General features: G+C 58.0%; 1 protein-coding gene and 1 long non-coding RNA gene across 6 annotated transcripts; one reads left to right on the top strand and one right to left on the bottom strand.

The window, feature by feature from the left end:
* The first annotated feature begins 676 nt into the window (after window positions 1-676).
* Window positions 677-5,512, top strand: LOC106032820 (uncharacterized). Of its 2 annotated transcripts, XR_001205055.3 has the most exons (4): window positions 697-2,982; window positions 3,087-3,232; window positions 3,986-4,133; window positions 4,291-5,512. It is a non-coding gene; the product is annotated as an uncharacterized lncRNA (long non-coding RNA). The 2 variants fall into 2 exon arrangements; XR_010834938.1 differs by having other exon boundaries at window positions 677-3,232.
* FGF1 (fibroblast growth factor 1) lies at window positions 5,026-27,378 on the bottom strand. 4 transcript variants are annotated; one of them, XM_067005460.1, is made up of 4 exons: window positions 27,202-27,378; window positions 10,941-11,141; window positions 7,111-7,214; window positions 5,026-6,243 (listed from the first exon to the last, which is right to left on the bottom strand). In XM_067005460.1, exons 2-4 carry the CDS (start codon window positions 11,107-11,109, stop codon window positions 6,049-6,051), a joined length of 468 nt encoding a protein of 155 aa, XP_066861561.1. In that variant the 5' UTR covers window positions 11,110-11,141; window positions 27,202-27,378; the 3' UTR covers window positions 5,026-6,048. The 4 variants fall into 4 exon arrangements, with proteins under 4 accessions (XP_066861561.1, XP_066861560.1, XP_066861563.1 ...); XM_067005459.1 differs by lacking the exon at window positions 27,202-27,378 and adding an exon at window positions 24,458-24,591; XM_067005462.1 differs by lacking the exon at window positions 27,202-27,378 and adding an exon at window positions 24,458-24,591 and having other exon boundaries at window positions 5,026-6,240.
* Between the last annotated feature and the right edge of the window lie 564 nt (window positions 27,379-27,942).

Here is a 27,942-nt window from a genome sequence, read left to right as displayed (position 1 = left end):
GTATGGGGACCACGGCAGTGCTGCAGGGCGAGGAATTGCAGGATCTTGCTCAAGCTCCTGAAAATTCCCCCCGCCTCTTCCTAATGTGACCCTCACCCTGGAAATCGCTCCTGTTTAAACAACCGATCGGCACTGCCTCAGCTCCCCGGCGGGGGTTTGGGGTGGCGTGGTGGGGGACGATGCTGGGGACGGGGTCCTGTGTCACCCCATAGCCCCTGCCCGCACGGAGACGACGCTGGCGGCACAGCGGGTGCTGCAGCCCTGGCCCCGGCCGCCCACCGCCGAGATGTGTGTGTCCTCCGGCAGCCTTTCCAAAATGCCAACCGCAGGAAAGCGGCGGAAACCCAAAGCCTTCCTTTCGCTCGGATTCCCAGCAGCTCCCCGAGCTTAATCACAGATCATTTCGGGCTTCCTCGCTCCGCCTGCTTTGGCTTTTCGGGCCGGGGCTGTCCCCCGGGCCAAGCACCCCGCTGGGCAGCAGGGAGGGGAGGCCGCCCTGCGGGACGCGTGTCCCGGGGGAGCCCCGAGCCCCCCCCCCCGGTCCCAGCGCCGGGGGTCCCGGTGCGCCCCGAGCCCCCCCCGCGGTGCCCCCGCCGCAGCCGCGCCCCCGCAGCTCCCCCTGCCGGCCTCGGACCGGGAGCGCACGGCGGGGGGGGGCGGAGGGTCCGGCAGCGGGCAGCGGGGGGTCCTGGCACCTCGTGGGGTTTTTTTGGGGTCTGTCCGCCCCAGCACAGCGCTGCCCGACAGCCTGGAGCCAGCCGGACCCGATCGTGCTGGGAGCGGCCGGGGGGCAGCAGGTGGCCGGCCCTCGCCCCCAGGATTCGGGGTTTTGTCCCCAGTTGCGTCCCCCAGGTGGTCCCCAGAGCATCGGACCACGCTGCCAGGCCGTTTCCAGGGGCTGTGGGGGGTTTTATGGCGCACAGCAGCCTTCTGCCACCCCTGGTCCCCGCGCCCCGGGTCCCACTCCACAGCAGCCCCAGCGAGCGCAAGGAAGGCAGCGCCTCAGATGTCAGACAGGTCCCTTCTGCGGGGAGTAACGTCCCCAGGGGCACAGGGACTGCTAAGGTCAGAGCGGGCACCCCCTCGCTTTTAAAAGCAGCTCCGTTGGACAGAAGGACCGGGCAGTCCGTCCGTCCCCCGGGGTGCTGCCACCCTCTAGCATACCTTGCGGCGAAGCCCCGCGGTGCCGCCCGGCCCTTCCCAGCGTTTTACCTTTCATGGGCATTTCCATGTCATCCCCGGGGAACATATGGGAGCCATTAGACCCAGATTTACATTCTTTCCTAACAAATGGCGGCGTGTCAGAGGGTTGTTTATTTAATGTAAAGTGTGATATTTTTAAAAAATAGCTCCAGCTCTTCTAGCGCAATAGTTTGTGTGACTTTTCATGCCCTTCCTGGTGCAGGATAAACATTTAACAGGAACAAGCAGCCGGGTTTTAAATCTCGGCAGAGGACTCCTGAGCCAAACAAAAGCCGGGAGCGCCCAAGATTTAGAGCTCTGCGGTTTGGTGCTGTGCGTGGCTGACGGCGTGCTGGCCGAGCTCGCAGGCTGCCGAGCTTTCAGTGGATTTGCGGATCTGGCCGGCCAACCTGCCGCACCACGCAGCCCAGCGGAGCCGTGCGTGGACGTGAGCAGGAGCAAGAGGGAGCGCGGGCAGAGGGGGCCATGGGATCCCCCGGCACCGCACCTGCCCTGCGCCGCCTCCTCCCGCGCTGCAGGATGCTGGAAGAAGCCTCAGCGTGGGATCATCGTCGTGCTGGGTCGTCGTGCTGGTGAGCGGCTGCCGTGGTGGCCAAGGGGCGGCACCAGCGGCGGCCCCGTGCAGCACACCTGCCCTCTCTGCGCGTGCTGGGGAAGAGCTTCAAGCGTAATTACGCTAATACATCTTATAAGTCTTTTTTGTTTTCCCCCTCACCTCTCACCCTAAGGACAAAACTCTCCGAGCTGAGTGTGGTTTCTCTGGGTAACGTCATCCTTGCTTGTTCGTCTGTCTGAAGCAATTACTGTGGCTTCCTTAGGGATTATTTTTCAGACAAAGTGTTGACATTTTCCCCCAGTTGGGCGTCAAGTGCGTATCTGAGGTGGTAATTTCTGAGCGTAGAAGTCTAATGAGAGGAATGCCCTGCGGTTAATGAGGTGTTGGAAGGCAGCACAGCTAAATCCAGTATTACATTTTCCAACTTTCCAGTTTAATTAGAAACCCGGATCTCCTGTTCATGCACTCACTCATTTCTTTGGTTGAGTGACAGCCCGGCATTTCACGGGGAAAATTATCACAATATTTAAGCAAGCTGTTGATGTTGCTTGCTGTCCACATCGCTCCATCTTGTTCCAGCTTGAATCTTTGTGTCTGCCATTGCAAACATCGTCTGCAGCATTTCCCAAGCGCTGGCAGTGCCCTGGCAGCAGTGCCTGGGGAAGGGCAGGTGGCCGGGCCCTTCTCTTGTCCTGCTCCTCCTGCAGCTCATCGGCCTAAAGCCGGGATTTTGGCAGATATTGGGTCATTGCTGGGTACTGCTAAGTCCTGGTTTAAATGTCTGGCTTCCTGACTCTTATCCCTTGCCATTAAGGAATAGTAAGTTTGTAGGAGCAGTGAGAGGAGAGACTGCAGGGCTCAGCCTGGTGGGGAGCAGTGGCACCGTCTCCAAACCAGTGCTGCTGCTGCAGGACCCGCAGTGCCACCGTGATTCAGAAGGGTGCATTTCACCTCCCTGCCCAAGTAATTAAGAACCTGTGCATGGTTTGTGGTGGTGGCACAGCTGATAAATCGTTAGTTGTTAGCCTTTTGTAATGGGGTTGTGTGCACCTGCTATGAGTTAAGGTGCATGTGCTGGGATGTATAAAATAAGGGAGCGCTGCAAAATGGCCCCAGGTATTTGCTAGTTTAGGGAGAGCCATCTTGCTTACCTGTGACACCAGAATATTGATAAAACCCCAAGATACGCTACTGTCATTTAATTTTTTGGGGGTGGAGGAAAGGTGCTTAAGCTGAGTAGATTTTTACAAGTATTATTTTCTTCTTCCTATTAATTAAAATGTTTTAACTGGTGTACAGAGTAAAAATGTGCCTTTTTGGTTGTTAGGGATTGTAAGTGAAAGCTGCAAAGTGGTACCTGTAGTTCTTCAAGCTTTAAGTGTGCAGCCCAAGACCCTGCAGCCGACCCTCCCCGTGGGCAGTGCATGGAGGCTTCGCTACCTGAAGGTGACCAGGAAGAGCAGGAATTGCCTGGTAAGCTGGTGCTCATGCAGTCCCCCTGAACAGATGTGGGGCACAGGAGGGACATGGAGGGGACGTCTGGGGAGGGTGCTGGTGCTGGCCCTGCTCCGCCTGGCCCCGCGGCACTGGCACCGCCACGCTCCCCCTTCCCATGGCAGCGCGCCACGTGCTGGGAGGGCGCGTGGGGACGAGGCTGTCAGCGCTCGGGGAAGGCTTCAGAGCCAGCGAGTGCAGAACTTCAGGAGTGCAGTAATTAGCAGAGCAATGCTGGAGTGCAATAATTAGTGGCTAATTACTGCCGCAGAAATACGCGACCCGTAGCGCCTGTTGTCTCCACCTCCCACGTGGAGATGGCTTGCCCGGCCGTGCCAGGAGCAGGCGGCGCCTTCCCCACATCGCCGGGGCCTCGCTGCGGGCATTTCTCCTTCCTTGCACCCTGCCAGCTCGGCTGCCCAGCCTGTTCGGGGCGGTTTTGTGGTCGACAGCCCCCAGTGTCGTTTGTCATTATTACTTGTGAACTGGGATGAGATAAGTGATGAAAACGTCCCGCTGGTTTCAGAGCGGGGGCCCCTGGGTTTGGCATGCCCCTCGCTGGGTTTGGGGGCTCCCTGCGCACCCACCCGTGTGGGCAGCACCCAGTGGGTCCTGCGAGGAGCAGCCTGCAGGTGAGCACCAGCCCCGCGGAGCCAGGAATCGGCCCCAAGCTGTGCAGGCAGGAATGCTGTTTGTTTTCACTCTTCAGAAAGTTTTGTATGAAAACATTAGGTCCATTGTTCAGCTCTGCGAATATGCTGCGGATCTCACCTAGTGGTGTTCCCACTGCAAAGAGCTGGAGAGAGCGGCTGAGCTGCTGCGGTGCTCCTGCCAAGTACACACTTCTACTGTTTCCAAGGACTTATTATACAAAAACAAGGTAAAATAAATGTGATTACCTGTCTTTTCCCATCCGAATGGGAGTGCTTTCCACCACTGGCCTGTAATTATTATTCAACGATGTAATATTTAACAACCTTGGTTACCCTGGGTACCTAAATGCCTCTTTTTCCCTTTTTCTTTTGCTGTTGACTAAGGAAAGTCAGGCCCTGACTGCAGGAAAGGAAGCACTGGAAAAAGCATTTAGGAGTCATGAGGCTCCATGGCTCTGTGCACATCCCCAGCCCAGCTCCTGCCCAGGATGTTCACCTCGCCCCTCAGCCACCTGAACGGCAGCAAGTCCTGCTGCTCCTGGATATTTTTCCCCCGTAGGAATTGCACAGTCGATTCTTTTCACATATGCTAGAAATAGCAAAATGCTGATTATTGCTGTAGAGGCCATGAAGACCATTGCCCCCCTCCATGCAGTGGGAGCATCCGCTCGGACTCTTGGCAGCGCACCGGGTACCTCGCTCTGTGCCGGGGCCCTCACCGGGGGAAGCTTCTGGCTGCCCAGTGGTACTGGGACTGGGTAATGGTCCCCAGTGCAGACTGGGGAGTCCTTCCAGCCTTTCCCTGCTGTTCCTTGAAACAGAAACAGAGCCTTGAACCTTGTGTATCGGCTGCATTTCAACCACCACAGGTGGACCCCGTGGTCTCTGGAGCAGAAGCAGCACCTGCAGCACAGGACAAGGCTGTGTCACCCTCACATCCCAGTGCAGGGGTCCCCGTGCACGTGTCCCTGCCTGGGTGCTGCCAGCTGAGTGACAGCCTTTTGTCATCTCATCGCAAAACATCCCTGTGGTAAGGCACTGCACTTCATTCCAGCTCCCAGAGAGGTTTAGACATTTTTTTTCTCAAGCTTCTTTTAACTGAAGACCAAACGTAGCCTGTTCCAATATTTCATATCAAACTTTATTATTCTGCCGCTGTACCAGCACGTTTTATTTACAGCTTGAAAGTTCCATCTACGACGGAGAGGACTGGCCTTAACTTGGGCCCCAGTGCATTGCCCTGCCGTGGTGCCAGCGGCCTGCCTGGCATAGCGTTGTGACACGGCTGCTTTGCTGCGACCCGTGGGGCTCCCTGCAGCTCCCTGCCTTTGTCCGTACTCAGTTCAGTCCGTTCAGTGCCCGGCCACGTCTGTGTGTGGGCCTCAGGTGCGGCGTACTGGGGAACACGGGCTGCATCGCGCCATGGCCGAACCCCAGACTCACCAAGGGGCCCCGGTGCCTTTTCCACAGAGCCCCCAAATCAGGTTTGATCACTCCCGCTCTGCTCTGTCCTCCCCAGGATAACATCGGCGTGTTGGTGCCTACAAGCACTTCTTGACAGGTTGCGTAAGAGACAGATTTACTTAATAAATAAATACAAATAACATATGGTTGATATTAGCATGAAATATAGCAGTATTCATGTTGGAAGGAAGGCTTAGATGTCGAGGACTCGGAGCTTTTGGCTGCTGTTAGTTTAGCTTAGCACGACGAGGCTATCTGCAAGCGTCTCACCAGGCGTTGACTCGATGGCATGAATAACGGTGCGGTTTGGAATGGCTCGGAGGGCGTACTAGCAGCGACGTGCTGAGATGGATAAATATGTTAACGCAGTGCCCGGGGAGGTGCTGGGTCAGGAGGGCAGCCGGGCTGGGAAGGTGCACGTCCCCTGTGCCCGGCTGTCCCGGGACATCCTCAGCCCCCCAGCATGACCCCAGGCAGCGTGGTGAGGCCGAGGTGCCGGGGTTCTCCACCACCTCTGCGAAGCGTCGTGCGGGGCTGGGTAGCTCTGGTTTGGTTTTGTTAAAGCCTTTACCTAAAGCTCGGAGCGCTAACGCTTGGTTGGCTCTGCCAGACCAGCCAAAGAGGGGCAGCGAGAGGGAGGGCGGCACGGGGGGCTCGGGTCGGGGTCGGGGTGGGGGCTCAGTCGGCCGACACGGGCAGCGGGAGGAAGAGGATCGCCTTCTGCCCGTAGTGAGTCCGTGGCCCCAGCTTGCTGTTCCCGTTCTTCTTCAGACCGACGAACCAGTTCTTATCGGCGTGCTTCTTGGAGACGTACGTGTTGTAATGGTTCTCCTCGATCCGCTCGAGGAACAGGCACTCTTCGCCCAGTAGCTGCTGGAAGAGAGCCGCGGGCGGCGGCAGTGAGCACCTGCCCCGTCTCTGTGCCCTGCCGAGGTGATGTGAAGCGTGCAGGTACGGGGCCTTGATTTATCTCCCTAGCCTGCTCCTGGCTCACCCGGCAGGGCCCTGTCCCTGACCCGGGCATTTCATTTGGCAACGTCTGAGCCAAGCACCGCTCTCTGTAAGCTGGTGCTGGCACATGCTCCTGCTCTGGCAGTGATCGGTGCTGGCTGCGGGTTTAGGGGCTGAGCACGGGGAACAAAGCAGCTCTCTGGCGAGGCTAGGAAGCGTGCCGACAGGATTACGTGACGCGCACTTAGCTATAAATGGGCTATTCTCAAAGACCCGGATTATTTTTGGTGACGCCGTGTCCTATGGCTCCTGGGCACAGGAGCTCCTTCCCCACACCATCCTGCTCACGCCGGTGCTGTCACCACCTCTGGTGCGGCGCCAGAGAACTGGGGATGCAGAGGGAAAACCCAGGGAGGTTTCTGCTTCACCCCAGCCCTGTTGGCAGCCCCCGGTCCCCTCACAGAGCCCTGGAGCTGGCACAGCTCGGGGTCTGCGGGGGTCCCGGTCCTGCAGCCAGCAGCTGCCGGGCTGGTAGGGAGCAGCTGCTGCTCCAAGCACGACTCGTGGTGTTTGTCAAGTGTTCGAGGCAGGGCTGCAAATGGTGCTATTGGGTTGTTTGTTTATTCCTCCCGCCCCCCAAAATAAAGCTGGACGAAGAGTGGCCGTCCAGCTGCCAAAATAACAAACAGAGGCTAATTGTTGCTTGCGGTCTGCATTACTCAGAGCTACGAGATTTCTGCAGACCTCAAAACCTCTCGGTGCCCGGTCCCACAGGAGCCTCGTGCTTACCGAGCCGTACAAGAGCCCGTTGGTGTCCATTGCCAGGTACTGCCCAGACTTGGTGCTCTTTATATAAACCTCACCCACGCTTTCCGCGCTTAGCTGGAGCTGAACTGAAAGTAAAAATAAAACAACAACAACAAAAATAAGAGGAAAATAGGAAAAGGGGAAAAATAAATGTGAGAGATAATGTCTAAGCTGCTAGGAAAGTTAGCAGGGTATTTTGGTGCTGAAGCTTGGGTTATAAAGAGTTTATAAGAAACAGTACAGAGTGTAATGAAAACATCTCCCTGTGCCCTCCCCTTCAAAGAAACCCCATAGCCATGTTTTAGGAACCAAAGACCAATTTTTTCCTTATTTTACATCAAAGGAAGGGCAGCCTTTTGGTTAAGACGCTGGAATGGGACACAGGAGATTGGGGTTTTAATTCTGGCTCTAATTTACAAATTTCTCATGTGGTTTTGACAAGACACTTGAGGAGTGACACATGAAGAAGTATTTTGAGAGCTAAACCGGGGACAGACAGACTTCAGATGCCGGCGTTTCGAAACCGTGCCCCAAAGCATCCCGTCGGAGGCCGCCTTGCCAGGCGCAGTCGGGGAGCTGGGGAGCTCCTGCGCGCTGCAGAGGGGCAGCAAGCGCCGCCCTTCACCCCGGAGAACAACCCGGGCGCCCTGCAGATGTCCGTGAGCCGTGCCTGTTATTGCTGCAGCTGATGTGAGCAGGAGGCACGTGTTCGATAGCGATTGGGATCTGGGCCTGCCGGTGCAGAGCGATGGGCTGCAGTGCGGCCACCGGCACAGCCCACGGTGTCGGGCTCCCTGAGCAGCCCTGGGCTCGGGCTCCCAATGCCAAGGCAAAAAAACCAACCAACCAAACAAAAAAACCCCTCCTGGTTGTCCTCCTGCCGTGGGAGGCGAGCTGGGTCAGCAGCAGGCCGAGCGTCTGCGCCACCTCCCTCCCCAGCCCGCTTAACCTTCCCCTTTGTGCGGTTACTTATTTTACCCCTGTGGGTTCCTTTCTTCCTTCCTTAGCTAATTACAGTGATTACAGCTTGGCTCTAGCTCTTGATCAATGAATTTGTCAGGAGAAGGCAGGGGCAGAGGCGGTGTGGGTGCAGCCCGGGGGGTGGCTCTCCCGCACGCGGTTCCAGCAGCGCGCGCATCGCAGCCGTGGGCACGCGCTGAGCGGCCGCGTCGGCACCTGCGGGGAGCTGCGGGTGTACACGGGGTGACGTGCAAAACCCCAGCTCTTCCAAACTATCGCTCCCATCTCCAAGTCAGCTTTTTCTCCTGATCTTTTCCTGTAGAGATTTGTAACAGAAATGTTGGGGTTGGTTTGAGTGAAGTGTGGGCAGACGCCTTCGCTCCAGCTCCTTCCTTTTTTTTTTTTTTTTAATTTTCTTTATTTAATCCTTTCCAGAACAGCGTGCAGTGTGGCCTCTCAGTGTGGCAGAAGCCAGGTCCCAGGGAAATCTTTGCTGCGACGGGTCCGTTCCTCGCTTCTGGTGCTCCCTGCTCAGCCGGAGGGGCTTGGTGGGGGCACGGCGGGGCTGCAGCCCCCAGCCCGCCTGGTGCTCCCGCGGTGCTGCATCCCACCCGCCCGGCCGGGGAAGGGGCAGTGGGACCAGAGCCACGGAGCTGCCCCCAAAACTGTCCAGGGGAGGGTGCTTCAATTCTTGCAAGTCCTTTCACAGCTCTGTACAGAGAGTTTGCTCCTTCAAGTAACTGCACAAAGCAGAGAAGGTAAGGCTGGTTTTGGAAATGAGTTGGGCTTCATCCTCAAGAGCCTAAAATGCTCTGGTAAGGTTTTTTTTCATTTCACGATGAAAGCTTGGGATGCCCGAGTGCTGCAGCAAAAGACCAGGGAAGGAATCAATACGTAGGGCTGGGTGCTGAGAGCCCAGGACGAGTGACTTTTTGTTTTCCCATTAGGTATCCTCCTTGATCTTGTGCCCAGCACTTGGCGAGGCAATTTCAGATGCAACTGAGCATTTATCTGGAGCACCACGCGCATGGGCGTGGGCAGCTGCTTGCAGGACGGCGATGCCAGCTGCGATGCAGCCGCACACACCGGCCCCTTGCTGGATGCTGGAGGGTGGCTGTTCCTGAGCCTGGTCCCTCCCGGAGCATCTCCCCCTTCCCGGTGCCCCCTCCAGGCACTGCCCGGCTGTGGCTGGTCCCTCGCTGGCCCTACCTGGCTCAGAGGGCACAACACCCGCAGGGACCTGGCTTTGTGCGTGCCACCTGGTGCTTGCAGCAGCTGTGCAAGCAGCGGCCAGCATCCTGCTCTGCTCCTGTTACACCCCGGGGGGGCACTTTGGCCAAGGAGCAGCGTTGGTGCCAAGGAGCACGCGGGCAGGGACCCCGGAGCGCGCGGCGTTCGGTGCCCAGAGGCGTACCTCCCGCTGGCACGCCGCCCTGCGCGGAGTTTCCTCTGTAAATATTTGTACGGTCGGATATCCACGTTTATGGGATCGTTTGCAGGAGGTTCCCTGCTGGCAGAGGTTCCCAAACACACGGCCAGGACGGCAGCCGGCGAGGTGCGAGCGTGCCGGGGCTGGCACCGGTGGCCGGAGGGGAGATGCTCGCTGTGGGGGCAGCCCCGGGGAGGGGGTGCTGGGCTCGGGGCTGCAGTGCTGGGCTCTCCCTGACACTGCCAAGGGTGCTGTGAAGGGCAGGGGAATGACGTTTGTACTTGAAACTCTGCGCAAACTGCCTCTTCTTGAAACAGCAGTAACATGAGGAAAGGTTGACTTTGGGGGAGAAAGCCACGTGGACACTTGTGGTTTAAAGAAAAAAAAAATGCTTTTCTTAGAATTTGTAAGGCTAATTGGGCTCCTCCCAGTGCTTCTTTCTAACCAAACAGGAGCCTGGCAGATCCCAGCTATATTCCAGTAAGCGCCGGGGGTACGGTGTACACAGGCTGCAGAAAGGTTGCTGCCCAGCAGGGTGAGCAGGGAGGGGCAGGATCCGGCCCCAGCCCTAACCCCTGTGCCCCAGGAGCCGCTCTGCCTGCCCCGCTCCCTCGGGCACAATTTCCCAAATCCTCTCAAGCACTTTGAAAGCGCAATGGGGGCGGGGGGCTCTGCGTCAGGCCAGGCGTGCAGCTCTCCTCTGGTGGCTTGGCACAGCTCGGTCAAAGCCAGAGAGCTCAGCACCTCGGCCGCGGGCTTGGCTCTGGTGGTGTGAGCTGTTGGCAGGGAGAGGGAAGGAGCCGTCAGTGCCGTTGGTGGCACGGGGAACTTCTGGAAAGGGCAGACGGGCACCTTTCCTTGCCATCCATGCATTTTTAAAGCCGCGAGTCACAATATAACTCCCTTTTGGCTGATTCTTGCTGCTGTTGGACTTCTGTATCCCACAGGAATTTAATCTGCTACATTAGGGGAAAGGGAAGGTACCGAAGGCAAGAAGACACCATGTGCACAGCACAGATAAAACGCGTGCTGCACGCAGAAGGGTCGGGGCCCTGTGCGCAGGGAGCAGGGCGGGGGCGCTGCCAGCAGACACCACATCCCTGCCGAGCCTTCGGGCCGAGGGGCAGCACCGGGGGACGTCCAACCAGGTGTGATGGCCGTGGCCATACACAGCACGTGCAGCTCCTCCTCAGCCCCTTTTTCCAGCTACCAGCTTGCTCGTAAGCAGCCGAGCTCCCATTACTACCTCAGTCGTGCCCTGGGCGCTCTGCCCGCCCATGATCCCAGTAAGGACCAGTCAGCCTCGCTGCCTGCCCCGCTCCCAGCCGTGTGCCGGGATGCTTCCCAGGGAAGAAGCTAGCCAAGGCAGCGCCAGGCACAGGAGCAAGCAGGAGAGCCGAGCAGCCACGCCGCGCGTGCTTACTGTGCTGGTCGCTTCGGTCCCGCGTCCCATCCACCTTGCCGTCGGGAAGGATCCGTAGGAAGTGGCCCCCGTTGCTGCAGTACAGGAGCTTGGGCTTCTTGTAGTTCCCCAGGGGCAGGTTGAACTTCTCGGTCAGGGCGGTGAACGTGGTTATCTCCCCCTCGGCCATGCCTCAGCCTCTGCCGGCGGCTGGTGCCCAGGCTGCAAGAGATGGGGAGGTGAGAGCGGGCGCGGCGAGCTTCCTCGCGCGGTGCCACGCTTATAAAGGGGCAGGCAGGGAGGGGGCCGGGGCAGGTGATTCACGTGGCCGTGGTGGTGACACAGCCCGCGCGGTGATGCTCCCCGGAGTGGGAGGGCTGGTGGTCGTCTGCTCACCGGCGGCAGGGACGGGGGCCTTTTAATTGTGTCGTAGCGATCGCTGTTTTCTTTCTGCTTTCTATTGACGTACGCACTAAAATTACACACTCGAGAAAAAGTCTGAAAACACCCAGCGTCTGATTGGAGCCCACAGGAGGCAGGAAGCCCAGGCTAATAACTCTCTCCACTATTATACCTCTCAGTCATGATTATGACTAGGACTGCACACACGCTGCTAGATAAGCAAACATTTCTTCCTGTCTTGGCATTCTGCATCTCACCTGGCTGAGGCACAGACGTGCTTAGGGTCAGGACAAAATTTCGATGTTACGGGCAATAAGCGAGGGCACCGGAGGCTTTCGTTGCCTGGGCAGTGAGCAGGAGATTTACCTGCACGAGTGTGGGTGATCAAATGCATGTGAAAAAAAGGAGCTTTGAGGATAGCTTATATTATGTTTGTGCACCCTGGTATCCCAGCTGAAACAAAGCCAGATGCCTGGCCTAGAAACTGCATTTAAAGTCTGCCTTGAACACGCTGACCCTCATGTGCAACATTCCCTAGTGCTTACAGAGAAGTGGATTTATGAACGGGAAAAGACAGGGCACAGGATAAACCTAGATAGAGGAAATTACTTTAAGTGCCATTTATTCCCAGAGCTATATATGGGAATTGTTATATGCTCGCTATTTATATGTATTTATGTTGTTTACAGACAGTGAAAACATCTATTTAGCACTGAGTTGTGTCACTGTTGAATTAGGATTGAACTGGTATCATAGCGTGTGTGTTTCCCAGTGACCTGGGAGATAACCGGGAGTGCAACTCGCGGCAATACACGCGCACACACAGCTATCTGCTTCTCGATGTGTGTGTATAATCTCTAAACATTTGGCTGTAAGATCCTAACTATTTAACTTCACAAATGCAGCTGCAAGGAGGGGAAACTATGCCTCCAAGTGGATCCCCAAAGTCTGCAGAAGACAAAAATATGTGAAACTGCCTTTTTTTTTTTTTTTTTTTAAGTTTTGATCACTTAAAAACTAAAACCTTGGAAGTAAAGACTTGGTTGCTGTTGTTGAAGACATGCCCAGCCGTTTCGACCGACTTCGGTTAGCTCACAGGCTTCATCCCTTTCTTTCAGACGCGTCCCTTTGGGGTCGCTATTAGAACAGCGAGATTTCCTAGGGGAGGAAAACAGCCGTGGAGGAAGAAGCGTTCTCTGTCATCCGAGGCCTGAACTCTTTCTGGCAGCAAGCAGTTCAGGACGGGCCCCTCGCCAGCTGACCCGCGGTCCGTGCTGTGCCGCAGCTGGAGGGGTGAAGTCACGGGGCCGGCAGCGGAGCACGGGGTCAAAGCGCAGGGCCCCGGCCACTTATTATTTTAAACTTTTCCCCACTGCCCTTTCCGCAGGATCACTCTGATCTTGTTTCAGGAGTCACGTTTTCTGGAGCGGCGCCTAGCGAGCCGCGCTTTATCAGACGAGAGCTTCCCCAGCTCTTTGCTGATGTGCCCAGGGAGCTGTTTCGGTGCTTATCTGGTTCACAAAACCGGCTGCCGGCCAGCTCTGCCCCGTATCGCGCATCTCCCCGAGGCGTGGTCTCGCTCTGCACCTATTTGCAAAGCCAAAAGCATTAACCTTTCTCTGCAGAAGTCAGAACAAGTTCTACGACCATCTCTGTTGGTTTTCTTGCTGCTTAAATGAACAAAAGCAGCGTCAGGCTCAGAGCTGGGACGTTCAGATTTTGCGGGTTTGGAAGCAAGAGCCCCTTGCTGTCCCGTCTGACACAGCCCGGTATTTTTGGAAATGCTCTTTGGTGGTAAGCTGATAGCTAGGTGGCAGGCTGAAGGTGCTAGCACTGATGCCCTGCAGTGAGCTCGGTGACGAGGCCCAGGGCTGCTCAGGAGGAGCTTTATGCATCCTGGTGGCCTTCCAGGGCAGCTGGTGGGCTCCTGAAGCACAGCTTTGAAATCCTTTTTTTAACACAGTTGTCAGGCAGCTGGAATTAGGTACTTAGAGTTTCTGCTCCCAACACTTTTTTTTTTCTTTTGTATTGAGAAATCATAATTTTCTTGTAGTAGTTCAGATTTAATACCGATAGTCTGCCATGCTTTCTCTGAATGAAAACTTTCAAGTCACTCAGCGTGGTAGATAAGGCTTCAGTGCTTTGCCGAGCATTAATCAACATCAGCAGCATGGTGTAATTTGCTGGAAATAAAGCTTTTCTTAAACCTTCCTCTGAGGGCAAAAGGCTCTCAGAAATCTCCCGGGCCGGTGGTGGAGAGAAGTGAGAAGCAAACCTCCCGCAGCCGAGGGCTCAGAGCAGGAGCTCAGCAGCGCTGCGCCGCAGCCAACGTGGGTGAGGTGCAGACTGGTGCTTCCCTTGTTTACTTGCGTGTCTGCACGGCTGAGTGCATCTATGGATAGCTTTAACAGAGCAGCTCTGCTGGAAATTGTTTCTTCATTTTCATGTATTTCTTTTAAGGTTTTTTGCTATTTTTAGAACACCTTCAGTGCTCGCCAGCTGCCTTTGACTCCACAAGAGAAGCTGAATGAACACAATTTTCCACTCCCATTCTCTCCTTGCTAAATACTGTTGCTGTTCTCATACTTTTATGACCGTGTAGTCGGTACTCTATGCACAGTACCACTCCTGGCCCTACTATTATACTTCTGGCAAGAAAATGCTAGTTTTTTACGGGAATTTTGTGTAATCCGGTATCTGGATTTACCCCATCTAATAGTGGCAGACGTCAAAACCTCCCAGGTCAGAAATGAGCTTTCTAGAGATAAAAAAAGGACTTAAGAAGACAGTTGAACCCAGATGTTAATTCTGACCATGTCCCACTGACCTGCGGCCGCGTGCGTGCTCCCTGTAGCAGTGGGGAGAGGAGCCGGGCGCGAGGCCCCAGGAGCTGAGGGATTCTGAGAAGTTCGGGGTCGGTTCCAGGCTTTATCACCGGCTGCTGCAGCTGCCAAACCAAAGGCTCTGATGTGAAATCCCAAACTCTGAAAGCATCCGAGCGAGTGCTGGGCGCTGGCCACGCTGCCGGCACCAGGCGAGCTCCGCGCGAGCTGAGAAGCCAGCGGGTGCGCTGGGGCAGCGAGCAGGGGGCTCCCCGTCCCTTCCCGTTTTAAAATCAGTGCAGGTTCACTGGCCAAAAGGCACGGTTTCCCCCTTTGTTCCCTTTACAAAGATGGTGCTGGCGAGAGGTTGGCAGCCTGCAGGATTGCTAGTGATCCCTGGATTCAGGAGCGGCCAGGTAAGGTGAGCCCTTTCTGTCTTCATTGCAAAGCACCCGGCTGCTGCTCATGGGAACCCAGAAACGTCTCACTAGCCGTGGCCTAGAACAGCTCAAATTCATTGAAACGCTTCTTGGCCTTGGATACAATCCTTTTATAGGGCTGGGAGGAAATGTTCTGGATGGGCTCTGTTGAGCATCCCTTCAGAACAAGTTTGGAGGCGTTGGTGAAAAGCGCAGTTAGTAACAATTGTCGTTTAGATGATCAGATGATGATCGTAGAGAAAGCTCCAAACAAAAGACAGCCAAACTCAGGATTTGTTAGGGTTTTCTCAGACTCTGCTTAATGAGATCAGTGTCCTCAGAATTAGGCCCTGGTGAGTTCAGTGGGAACACTGCAATTGGTTTCACTCTGGAACGTGTTATTTTCTCCATTAAAACAGAAATCATATTTATCCCAGGGTGCCACAAGACTGCGCTGCCTCCTGATGGGCTCATTTCCCAGTCCTGCTTTTGGCTTCAGGCAGCTCTCTTCCCAGGAAATTTAGATAGGATGTATGAGAATGGTTACAACAGGTAAAATAGTTTAAATAATTTAGGCTCTGGCTTTCCTCCATGCATTGTCTGCCCTGGTGGATTCCTGAAGCACGAGGGCTGACAGATATGGCTTCAGGGATCTGGCTGGGGCGATCCAAGAGCTGCCCGAGCCTGCCGAGGAAAAATTGCTTGGATAAACAGGGATTTTATTAATTGCAAGTCTTAGAGATCCGCTGTGTGGGACGGATTTCCTCACCCAGGAGTAACAGGCCATGCCAGATGCAGGCAGGATCAGAGCTCAGCGAGAGGTTTCCTCGTGCACGGGTGGCTCCAGGACCCGCAGCGTGGCGGAGTCGGGGCTGTGACGGGCACAGCCAGCGGGCTGCGGCGGCCCAGGAGCACGGCCGGAGGTGCAAGGCACGGCCGTGGTTCCTCGGATCCTCAGAGGAGGGCTTAATAAACGAGTAGGCAAAGCCTACGGTGAATACGTAACAGATCGTTCAGTGCATATCAGCAGAAAGCATTGGCTTGTTTCTAGTCAGCGTTTACGGTAAGGTGGTTTTATTTCTAGCAATAGAATTAGCAGCCTAATGGCATTTTTATCAGTCAGGTTTTACCCTTTGTAAGTGGAATTTGTGCTCTAAAGTGTGACCAAAGCTGTGGGAATTGATTTCACTTCTGCCCACAGTCGCCATCTCCTGCTCTCCACCCTCAGCACAGCGCTGGGACGCCATAAGGTTGGCCTCGCCATGGCCATGTCAAACCCTCCCGACACTGCCTCAGCTCCCGTCCCCTCTTTGTGCCCCGCGGGGAAGCCCTTGGAGAAGCGTGCACGTCCCAGGGACAGAGCTGCGCGCAGCCCCGTGGGAATGCCCTGCCGGCAGCCGAACGTTTCCCTGCCAAGTCGTGTGTGATGGCTGCGCTTCTCCGGGCCGGGACGTCCAGCACAACATCTCAGCAGAGCGGTGGCATCCGTGGGGAGACAGGAAAACAAAGTGATGATCTGCTTTCTAATTACCTTCCAGCCTCTCCCACCTCCCCACCCACACCCTTCTGCAATCTGGTGATTAACTTAATTACAGCCCCAGCTCCTGAAGTCGGTCCAGCCGGAGAGCAGGAGCTCTGCCAGGAGGGTCTCGTTCCCCGTGGCCTGCCTGGGCTCGGACCAAGCATGTGGACACGTCCGTGAGCAGCGCCGGCTGCAGATGCAAATCCCATGGCCTCGTGTGCGGGATTTAATCATTAATCTCGGTGCTCGCCAGATGTGTGGGACCTGTCTCATGGAAAGAACACCCTGGACAGAGCACAAGAGCTCAGTTTCTCCAGCGAAGGAGGAGGTGGGAGATGTGTTGCAAGGGGGCACCTTTCACCTCTGGGCTTTGGAGCCGGAGGCGATGCAGCTGCCTGGGGGCCGGGGGGAGCCGGGGGTGGCTGCTGCTCCTTCCTGCTCCCGCGGCGTGCTCCCTCCCCAGCAAGGGATCTGCTCCTCTCCGTGCTTTAAGGTGCTGTTTACAGCATTTACCAGAAATTACAAAAGGTAATTGGTGTTGTGCGCATACCAAGGGTTTCCCCTTCCCTCTAGCAGAGGGCACGTGCTGCCTTTTACAGGACCCCCGCGCAGGCTGGCACTGGCACCCTCCCATCCTCCCGTTCCTTCGCTTTCCTGCAGCGCTGCCCCCGGCCCCTCGCTCGCACCGACCGAGACCCACCCGCAGGTGGGACCGGCTGCTGAAACATGCCACGGGTCACCCAGCCCTCGTGGCCTCGACTTGGGTGCCCAAGGATGAAGGCTCTGGGCTGCCGGGGCTGCTGATGCCCTGGGGGTGGCGGTGGGTGCCCCTCTGCACCCTGCTGGGGACCCGCTCCCCCGGCCCCAGCGGGCAGGGAGGTTAAGCTGGGTGACGCTTGCCCGGCTCGCAAATGTCACCGCCCCCCCCCCTTGCCACCCGCCCCCGGTGTCCAGGCAGGACGCTGGGCAAAATGTCAGACCACAAAGCCGGGAGCTGTCTGGGCTCAGGTGTGGCTGCCCCGCGGCCGCTGGCTCCGGCCCCAGGCGCCCACGGACGGACGGACGGACAGACGGACGGCAGCCAGCCAGCGCCGCACCTGGCCCCGGGCAGGCTTCTCGCGGCATCTGGTTGTGCTCCGGCTATGGGCACTTTTATCCAGCTTTTCCCTTGGAGCGAGTAGATGCGGAGATGAGAAGCGTGGCTGCTTGCAGCTGGGAGCTCGGCTGCTTGCAGACCAGCTCTGCCCAGACAAACCATCAGCCGACCCCAAATGACAGATTCTAGCCCCAAAATTTTACTCTATGCTGTGCTCTTACGCCAAGGGGCTGATGTGGTTCTCCTGCTGGGCTGAGTCCCCGCTGACCCTGTGCTCCCAGCCCAAGCAAAGCTCCCTGCCGACGGCCCCGTTCCAGGCCGGTGCCTTGTCACTGCCCCTCTCCTTCGCCCTGCTATCAGCTGCGGGCCCGTGCCAACCTCTCATCACTCAGACGGGTCCAAAATGTCAGCGTGCTGTTGCTAATAACGCATGAGGCTTGAATTAGGAGCGAAAAGCAGCAATTTGCATGTGTTGTCAGATGTAACACTTCCTTCAGCTGGCCCTCTGAAGAACGGCCAGACTTAATCAAGGGTTGGCTCAGGCTTCAAAACTGGGATTGGCGTTTGGGTTCAGACTTTATACCGTGTCCTTCCCCCTAGAAGAGGAGAATGCTGGAAGTGAGGGTTTCATCTCCAGGCCAAGTGAAACCTCACAGCCATACTCGTGGTTAACCATCAGTAGACATATCATCACTCAGAAATCAGGCTTCCTCCGGCAGAGTCTCAGTCTCCGTTGTTCCAAGGAAAATCACTCGGTTTCTGGGTTCGCTATAAGCTTAGCAGTGATTTACTGCCCTGAAAATGCACAGGGAGTTAATTATGTTCGTTCTAAAATATTTGTATAAGGGCTATATGGCTTGTCGTGTTACGTTCTGAGAAAAACTGCCTAGGAGAATTCTGTTCTTAATTCTGCTGCTTAATATCTTCCTTTAAATGCCGTGTCTAGTAGCTACGGGTGCCTGAGTAAACAGCCTGGGCTGTGTTTTGCCACGCACACTGTTGCTCAATAACTTAACAGCACAACAAAAGCTTGAGATAATAATTACAGGGAAAATCCTCCGATAAATAATAATTTTCTTATCCGCGTGCCTTGAGGGCTGGAGAAAATGCCTTACAGTGTGAAACCGTGGTGCACAAGAACATGCAGGGAGAGTTTCAGATGAGAGATCTTTCCTTCTGTTGGAGCAAGGCAAGCTCCAAGCTGAATCTTCGTTAATTCGGGTGAGAGGCTCAGCCACAAAACAAATAAAAAAGCCCCACAGGAGAGTTAACGGGGGGGGATAACGCCTCTGCATTCAGCCAGTGAGCCCGCTGCGTGCTCCCCTCCTGCTGCCGGGAGAGCAAGGCAGGTTGCTTCTCTGGCACATGGCCTGAGGCCAGATTTGGGGTTTCTCAGCTCAGCCCCAGGGACCCCGCGCTGCCTGCTGGGCGCCCCGCTGCCACTCGGAGAGGAGCGCGACCGGCGTGCTGCTGGTGCCAGCCCGCGGCAGGAGACAGCCCTAACCCTGGTCCTCCCGTCCCCGACAGCAGTGTACCAAGGCACCTGCGCCTGCGAAGAGGTCGGCACCAAAGCGGTCCCCGTGAGACACCTGCCCCGACGGCGGAGTGGCCGCGGTGCCAGCAGGCAGGAGCACGCGGCCGCTCTGCACCGCTCCGGGCGAGACAGAGCCCGGCCCCGGCCCTGCTGCACTCCCCTGGCAGCGAGGCGAGGCAGCAGCGTTCTGCAGGCTCCCCTGCCCTTCTCATCCCCGTTACCAGCTACCACCACCAAGGAAAGTGCAGTTTTAGATACCCGCACCTGGTGGAGGAGGCACCAAGGGGTCCTGCTGGCCCCCAGAGACCTGGCCAGGGCTGCCGGTGGTGACGGGAGGCAGAGACACACGGATCTAAGGGAAAATGCCAGCAACCTAAACCAAGAATGTACCCACGTGGGTAGTCTTACATACAACATGAACGTGCGCCGTAAGGATGTGCAGCTGTTAGAAAATTCACGAATGACTTCTCTGGGGGAAAAAAGCCTGTGAAAGGCAAAGCAACTCCGGGCAGCTGCCAGGCCACAGGCAGGTGAAAGGGCTTTGTGCAGGGAGCTCTGGGAGGTTTGGAGATGTGCGGAGGGGGCCGGGCGGTCCCTTTCCTGCTTGGATGGCACAGGGGCTGCAGAAAGCCCCTGGGGCAGATGGCCGCTTGTGGGCGACTGCCCAGGGCAGAGCAGAGTGGGGAGATGTGCAGAAAAGCAGCCGGGCTGCCTGGCGCTGAGCGCCAACAGTCGGCAGCATTTCCAAGGCAGTTTGTGGCTCGCAGAGTGCCCCTGGTACAAGCAAACAGTGCGAGCGTGGAGTTCCCGTCCTGGAGCACAGGCTGGGATTTGTTACGGTAAAGATCTCCCCCTCCTGTCCGCCCCGGCAGCACCGGGATGAGAGCAGAGAGAAACCGGGCTCGGGGCGCCTGCCCTGGGGCTCTGTGCCCCAAACACAGCCCGAAAGGGCTCAGGGCCACCGGGGCCACCCGGAGCAAACCGCGGTGGCCGTGCCCGGAGGGTTGGCTCGCGGGCTGGGCGAGCTGCCCGAGCCCCGTGGGCTGGGGATGCTGCGGGGAGCCGAGCCTGCGAGGGCGCCTGCACACCTGGCATGGAAATAATAGAAATTTTGGCAGAAGGAAGGTCCCTGCAAGGGTGAGTGCTTGGCCCGAGGTGGGACCAGCGGTTTGCTAACGCCAGAGGCGTGGGAAGAAAAGCCCCAAGGTCAGGGCTGACGCCCAGATTTCTCCTCTTAGAGCACGGATCTAAATTAAGAGCCAGAAGCGGGGACAAACGTTTTGAGCGCAAGAAGGCCGTGAGTCATCCACGGCCGTGTGTCTAGACCGTTGTGGGCAACCAGCGGGGCTTGGGAGGACGGCTCGGAGCAGGCAGCCCCACGCCGGGAGTCTGGGGGACAGACGGGGCCGGGACGTCGCCCCGAGGGGCAGGCGCAGAGCCAAGGTGGGGGCTGCGGGGGCAGCAGGCTTTAAGCTGTGGTACAAAGGTGCGTTAAGATGCCGTGCTGGACTTAAAAGAGTAATATTTAGCACTGGCTGTGAATTAGCTGTTCTTCAAAGGAAACCATAGATATTAACCGTGGTGCTCTGAGGGCTTGTATTAGCCTTCATCTGCCAGATTGAGCAGCCAGGAAAATGGAGTTATTTTGTTCCGCTGTTTTCATTTGCACGTGAAATTTCAGAAAGGAAAGAGGGGCTGGTGGCAGACAGAGCCGTGCCAGCTGCAGGTCCCGGGCAGGGCTGCTCTGCTCCCTGCTGCCCGGGAACTGCTCCGCGAGGCTGCAGCGTCTGCTCCTGTCTGCAGCAGCAGCATTCAAATAAGATAATCTGGTGCTGGATGCAAGGCAAAAAATAGTAAGTGCTATTACTGAGAACCACTGAGTCAGGCATCTTTCTTATTTAACAAATGGAGAGAGGAAGGGAGGATTATTGCATCTATTCAGGCCACACAACATGCTGGGGCTGAGAGAGCATGACGAAGCAATAGCTCCTCTCTCTCTCGCTGAACTGGTTTTCAACAAATTCTTCTGCAAAGAGATTTCTATTGTGAGCCGTTTAAAAAGCAAACCCGGCCAGGCCGCCAGCCCAAACGATAATCATTCACATGCAGTTGCACAAAATGAATATAAGACTTCTAAAAAACGCCCCAGCCGTGAATCACTGCGTGCTGTGTCACGCAGCGCTGCGCGCCGTGCCCAGCCGGCCGTGTCACCGGGGGGCTGTGGGACACGGTGCCAGCGCTGCCCTTCCCCGGGTACCCAGGCTGTCCCGTAGCTTTCTGTTGGCATCCTGCTCGTGGCTCCTAGGAAGGGTTCCCCTCCCTCTGCGCAGGCTACGAGCTGCGGGGGGCTGCGCCCCTCTCTAGTGGGTGAGCCCCCAGCTCGGCCGGGGCTGCCTGCTTGGGCTTGGCGGGGCTGGGGCCGGCCGGGCTCTGCCTGCTGAGATCTTGCTGGGGCTGCTGCTGGCTTTGGCTTGACCTGTGGTTAATGACCGCATTTTGGGTTGACCTGTGGTTAATGACCACCTTTCTTCGCCATTCCTCGCAACCTCTTATTTCTGAGCCCTAATTCAGAGAGGAATGCATTCATCTCATCCCAACTCCTGTGATTTTGGGGGTTACGAAATTAAGGATGATTAAAGGGGGGGTTAACACAAGAGGCAAACATACTTGGCATTACTGCGGCTGGCGCCCCGGAGGCTCTGGGGAGGAAGGTGCTGCTCTGGCAGCGGGGGAGGCCGGACCAAGGCAGCCCCAGCTGCACTTACAGAGGTCGCTGTGCAGTTACCAGGCGGGTGTTTAAGCACTGCAGGGCTCCGGCACCCCGCTCCGATGGGAATTGCCCGGGAGCTGCAGGGGTGCCGGGGCCAGGGCAGCACGGCCGCGCGCACTGCACCCTGACACTGTGCCAGGCTCAGGGCAGCAGCCTCTCCTGATCATCTCATTTATTTCCTGCCAGGGAGAAGCCAAAAGCTAACGGCAGTTTCTGTAAGATGTGTATGTTCCCCTGCGTTTATTTCTGTCTGCTCAGCCTGCTGCAGCAGCAGTGCTCGTGCCCGGGTGCTGCCAGGCCGGTGGGTCAGCCCCTGCCCGGCCGGAGCCGGGGCTCCAGCACCCGACTGTGGCAGCTCCGGGTGGCTGCCGGTGGCGTTTGGTGCTGCACAGGGAGCGGGGTGGTCGTGGGGGGCCGCGGGGAGGACGCAGCCCTGCAAAGCCAGAGCCTCCTCCAGGGGCGAGCCTGGGATGCGCAGGCAGCACGAGATGGGAGCCGGCTCAACCTCCAGCTAGCAATTATTGCACCATTAAAGTGAAAATTGGTGATTGCCTCCTCATTGAAAAGTTACAACTTTCTTTAATTAGTACCCTAAAGCGAGGCTTATTTCCTGTTGAAATGTGTGTGCTTGTGGTTCAGGATTGCAATGTCTCTTAAAAATCCTTTTTCATGCCTCCTCCCACGTACTGTTGCTCATGCGAATATGGGCATGCTGCGAACCGGATGGGGCCACTTGCGGTTTGGTTGGGTTCCTGCACTAATTAGGGGCCTCATCCAGCCCCTAGGAGCTGGTGAAAACTGCACGGAGCCGAAAGGAGATTGATCGCTGCAGGAAACTGGGAGTGGCGCTTCTGAAATGACCTCGGGAATTTTCCTTGTGACGGGTATGCGCAGTCCCTGCGAGTTCAGAGTGGAAAACGCAGGCACCTGCAGGCACCTGCTGGGCTGCCGGCAGCAGCGGGAGCTGAGGACCGGGGCAGGGCTGGCGGTCACACACCTGCGGGCCTGCACCGAACCACGGCCGGCCCCGGGCAGCATCTGCCCCTGCAGCCAGGAGGCGTGGGCACTGCTCCTGCCTTGGCCTGCCATCGCGTTGCTCCAGAGCAGCCACGCTCCCTGGGTCACAGCTCTTCTAGGCAGAAAATACCCGTCTTTGTTACAAAGGAAAGAAAAGGGCCTTTCTGACTGCTAAGCTCTGGTTTGCTCTTTATTTATTTATTTTCTGACTCGGCATCAGAAGAGAAAACAAACGTTTAGGAGGGTCTGCTTTTGGTCTGCTCTATCAGCGCGTCAGCAGCACACTGAAATAAGAGGGGGCAGACTGGAATGAACCTGCTGTGGTTAATGTCATTACAGACCCTGTCACTTAGCCCTGACTCCTCACCATCATGATGCTTTGAGCTGCTCACTGCTGTCGAAGCCAAACCAAAGACACCAAATACAAAGAAGAAATGCTGCAAGCTCCGATTGCCTTGCCTGGGAGGAGCAGGTGCTGAGCATGGAGCTGGGGACCTCCTCTGAGCCCCTGCTGTCCCTGCTGCTCCCCCCCACATCCGTGAGCATTTCAGCTTGCTCACGCCATTTGGCAGAGAGGAAAACACTGGCAAAACAAGCGCAGGGGGGCCCGAGGGCAGGTAACTGCTCCCAGCATAGTGGCGGAGGACGTGGGGCTGCAGCCGGGGGAGCAGCGGGCAGGCAGAGCCCCGCCGGCGGGGAGCAACGTGGAAGGAGCCGCGTCCAGCTGCATGAGGAGCTGCCGCGGCCCGGAGGAAGATCAAGGTCTCAGGAGTGGGAGGAAGGCCAGAGTCATTTGGGGAGCTTGGGAGGGAAAGCCTATCCCCTGGGCTAGGGTGGAGCTGGGAAGGAAAGTTTATCCAAAGGGCTTGCGAAGCTGGCTCTGGCCGGAGACCTCGGTGGACCCGAACTCCGGTCAGCCCCAGTCCAAGTGCGCGTTCCTGCACGCCCCGAGCCAGTGGAGTGCTTGCGGCGGCGGCCGGAGGAAGCTTCGCTGACCCCATCTTTTGGGGAGAACAATCGGGCATTGTCCTGCCCTACCGTCACCAACCTGCCCTTAGGAACCCATTAAACTTTAGACCCCTGGTTGTGCCGACCTTCCCGTAAGGCTCGGGCGCTCTCCAAGGCGATCGCTGCTGGGGCCCCGAGGGGCCCGGGCTGCCCGCTACCAGCACATCACCCACAGCCGTGTGGGGCTGGGAGCCTGCAGGGCTGGGGGTGGTGCTGGGGCACCTGCCTGCACCCCCCAGGCACGGGGAGCAGAGCGGGGCGGCGGGGCGAGGCGAGGAGCTGCTCCCACACAGCGGCTGGCAGCAGCGTCCAGGCAAACCCTGGGGCTTGGAGGGGGACTTGGGTGTCTGCTAGGGCAGGCCTGAGGACTTTTTTTTTTTTAAAAAAGGAAATTATTATTATTAACAATTATTATTAAAAAAGGACCATTTTATAGTGCTGTATCACTTGAGCAAATGTCCTATTTGGGAGAAAACTTAAAACGCTCCAAATATTGCGTTTTGCAAAACAAAATATTTTAAAGATTGTGATTCAGATTGCGATACAAGCTTCTGGTCAAAGCCTTCGTTTCACTTGCAGTCATTTTGAAATCGCAGGGGGAAATCCCTCTCTCCCGGAGGCAGCAGCCTGGTGACACTTGCAAGGACTGGGGCTCTGGGCGCAGTCAGGTAGGGAACGGTGCCTGACATCCCACATCTCTCGCTTTGCCCCCCTCCCGGCCCGGCTCTGAGCTCCTAAAGCCCCCCCCCCCAAACCCTCAGCACCACGGGGTGCTGAGCAGCAGGCGGGGAGCCCCCGGCCCCGCGTGGCCCCCGGCCGCTGGGAGCAGCCGCAGGTCCCGGGGGGGCCGCATCCCGCCCCCTCCCCGCCGCATCCCGGGGGTACCGCGGCCTCCCCGCGCCCCCGCGCCCCCCGGGCCCCCGCAGCATCCCCGGGGGGGGGACGTACCCGTAACGGTGCCGCGGAGGAGCTGCCGCCGGCGGGCCCGGGCTTGGGCTGGTGTCAGAGCGCAGGGGAGAACCGAAAAATAAAATAGGGAAAAAAAAAAAAAAAACAGAAGGGAAAAAAAAAAAAGGCAAACCGGAGCCTATTGGTGAGGCGCTGCGGTGGGAGGGGAGCGCCCCCCCGGCCGCGGCTCCGGCCCGAGCGCTCCCTGCTGCTGCTGCTGCTGCCGCCCCGCCCGCCGCACGGGGAGGCGCACCGGGCACCGGGCACCGGGCACCGGGTACCGGGCACCGGGTACCGGGTACCGGGCACCGGGCACCGGGCACCGGGCACCGGGTACCAGGCACCGGGCACCGGGTACCAGGCACCGGGCACTGGGTACCAGGCACTGTGCACCGCGCACCGCTCATCGGCACCGGGCACCGGGCACCGGGTACCGGGCACCGGGTACCGGGCACTGGGTACTGGGCACTGTGCACCGCGCACCGCTCATCGGCACCGGGCACCGGGCAGTGGGCACCGGGTACCAGGCATCGGGCACCGCACACCGGCACCGGGTACCGCACACTGGGGGCACCGGGCACAGCGCCCCAGGCACCGAGCTATGCCGGTGGTGGGCACCTGCCGGGCTCCGGCCGCAGCAGGGCAGGCTCAGCTCAGCTCAGCTCAGCTCGGTTGGAGCCTGCCACTGCCACGGGCACGGGGCGCTGCGGCACCGTGGGGGCAGAGGGGAGAAAGCTGGCGGAGGAGCAGCGGTACTTGCGCTCTCTTTTCTCATTCCCATCCCCACAGCTCTGCCTGCGCCCTGCCGGGATGCAATAAACCCCTTTGCCCCGACGAGTGCCAGGCTGACCTGTAGGGATGGGGGCTCTGCACCCCCCCACCCTGTGCTGGCAGTGCCGGGGTGCTCCGTGGTGGCAGAGGTCGGCCTTAAAAGCCAAGGCGCTCTCGGGAGCCTGATAAAGTATCCCCCTGAGCCTGATACCTGTATCCCCTGGGACGCGGGGATCCATCCGTGCCTGGTGCAGGTGTGGGCTCTGCAAAAGGGTGCTGGGCCCGCGGGCTGACCCACGCGCACGACGCCGGGCTTGTGCTGGCTGCAGCGGTGACAGAAGCAAGCGCGATGAACGCGGAGCTTGGCCTGCCTCCACCGGCGTTCTGCAGCGTTGTTTGACCAGGGTTATCTGAGGCTTGCTTAAAATGCGCTTTCCGTCCTGGTTCACACGGAGTCTGTATGTCTGGGCAGCCAAGCTGAGTCCAAAGCCCAGACGTTTTGTTAAAAACATGTCCCAGTTCACTGCAGTTCACAGCAGCGAGTGGGGATCGTTCTTAGCGCATCTGACACAGCCCGGGTGGGCCCTTGGCCTCCCCGGATCTCCGTGCTCTCTGCCGTTTGTCTGTGTGTTGGAACAAGCCCGCACAACATCTCCTCCTGCCATTGTAGCCCCGTGCTGACAGTGGAAGGGAACAACAAGCAAGACGAAGCCGAACTTTTCTGACTCCCCAGAACGACTGCCCTTGAATTAGGCTGAGCTTTTCCCAGACAGCAGGCGTTCGGGTTATTCGTGAAGGAGTGCTAGGAAACGCAGCCCTGCCTTCTTACAGAGCTGCCTTCGTCTGTGCCCCCCCGCCTGCCTCCCCCTGTGCCAGGCGGCTGGCGGCTCTGGGCACTGCAAGTGGCACTGCTCACCTGCCCCCCCCCCAAATTTAACGTCGTGTCCTCCCTGCCCAGCCTGGACGCAGCCGTCTGTGGTGAGAGCAATCGTCTGGCAGCCCCGCGCAAGGCGCAGAGCGAGCAGTGGCTGGAAGCTCTGCAGCAGTCCCCGTGCCGAGGAGCGGCTTGGCCAAAGCCCAAAGGCTGACGGTGCCGCCGCGGCCCCGCGGGCCCTGCAGCGCTGCCCTCCCTGCCCGGGCCCCAGGGCGAAGCCCGGGTGGCAGCAGATGCCCGCGCTGTTTTTCTAGGCTTTCTGGACGGCTTTTGAGAGCTGGCTCCTGCTCTTGCCTCAGGTAAGGAACTCCCTCACCTCGCTGCCTCGAATATCTGCTGACCTTCTTGGCTACGAGTCCCATAGATAACATACATTTCTTGGGGTTGTTTGGAAGCACGGTAAATAACCATAGAGTGGCTTTTTCCCTTGAGGAAACACGAGGTGCTGCTTTCTGTTTAGCACCCAGGCAGCGTGTGTTGCTGCTCTTCCCCCAAATCAGGGTCAAGCAGCACTGACAACAGGCAAAACTTTCTGCAAGTCTGGTTTGAAATGAGCCCCTCAAGATGCCCCAGGTCCCGGGTTTGGGTTCATTCCTCTCCTCTGAGCTGTGCTGCTGGAAGGGCTGAGCAAGTGCTGCTCAGTCCAGTGCAGCCTGCAGGCAGCACTGAAATGTCCGCCCCCGCCTCCCCTCCCCATTTTCTGTCCCTGAGCCCGGAGAGAGGACAAAGAAACCCCAACTGCTCCCCAGCCACAAACACCCAGCTGAACTGCAAACCGATGGCAGATTAGGAACCACGGAAGCTCACTGCAGACCTTGTGGGAAGGGTTTGCAAAGCCCAGGGCAGGGCAGTGGCTCTCCAGGGGCCATGGCCCAGAGGGGACACTGGGGGGGAGCTGCATGGGGCGCCCAGCTGCCGGGTCGGGGTGCACGGTGCTGTGCTGCTGGGGGTCACCCTGCCCCTCGCCCCTCGCCCCGCTGCCCCCAGGCCGGGCAGCTCCCGGCGCGATGCCCGCACGCCCCGCACCCACACCACTCACGGCAGCTCGTGGGAAGAGCTCCAAGCAGAAGCGGTGTCCCTCAGACCGACAGCGGCATCGGGGCTGTGTTGGCTCCGGGCAAAATCCAGCTTGGGGCAGTGCGTGGCGGTGCGTGGGGCTGAGACGGCGCTGCCGTCACCGGAGCATGGGCCGCTGCGCTGTGCCCACATAGGACAAGGAAGTATGGATAATCCTTCTCCTTGCTATTTTTTTCCCCTCATGTGATCTTGCTTTTGGACTGCTATTTTGGGGCTGGACTCCAGCCCAGGTGAAAGACAAGGATTTAATCCAGCCCTCCTCCCCCATGCGCCCGGAGCGCTGCCAGGGACCTCTGCCTGTGCCTGGGTGGTGGGGCTACCCCTGCTGCCGGTGCTGGTTCCCCGTGTGCTCCCCAGCCCTTTCTTCTCTTGCTGCAAGGCCATTTCTGTCCCCAGAGTGCTTCTGTGCAGTCAGGGGGTGACTGCAAACAGGCTGCAGTGCGTGCATGGTGCCCGGCTGCCCCATCCCGCAGGCACCCTCTGCCCCGTCCCCCCAGGGCTCGCACCGGGACGCGGCGTAGCGCCAGGGCTGGAGTCTCCCCAGCACCATTAGACCTTTTTCCGCTCACTTTCCCCACAGAAACAGCCTGCCAGGAAGCTGACAGGAGATAAATCAATTAAAAAATGCTGGCAGCTTGCAGCAGCCTTGACATAAGCCGATGCTGGGCCCTGCAAACCGCTCGCCGTCCCCGCGGGTGAGCTG

Source organism: Anser cygnoides, chromosome 14, assembly GCF_040182565.1.
Source record: "Anser cygnoides isolate HZ-2024a breed goose chromosome 14, Taihu_goose_T2T_genome, whole genome shotgun sequence".
Taxonomy (NCBI): domain Eukaryota; kingdom Metazoa; phylum Chordata; class Aves; order Anseriformes; family Anatidae; genus Anser; species Anser cygnoides.
The sequence above is the reverse complement of the archived record's forward strand: the minus strand, read 5'-3'. Positions and strand labels throughout refer to the sequence as shown.

Bases quoted from the DNA above. Each gene is read 5' to 3' on its own strand.
- FGF1 (XM_067005460.1), bottom strand. From the start codon at position 11,109: ATGGCCGAGGGGGAGATAACCACGTTCACCGCCCTGACCGAGAAGTTC. The intron at 7,215-10,940 runs GTAAGCACGCGC...TTTTACTTTCAG, and splicing joins GGACCGAAGCGACCAGCACA to TTCAGCTCCAGCTAAGCGCG. The intron at 6,244-7,110 runs GTAAGCACGAGG...GCTCTCTTCCAG, and splicing joins ACGGGCTCTTGTACGGCTCG to CAGCTACTGGGCGAAGAGTG.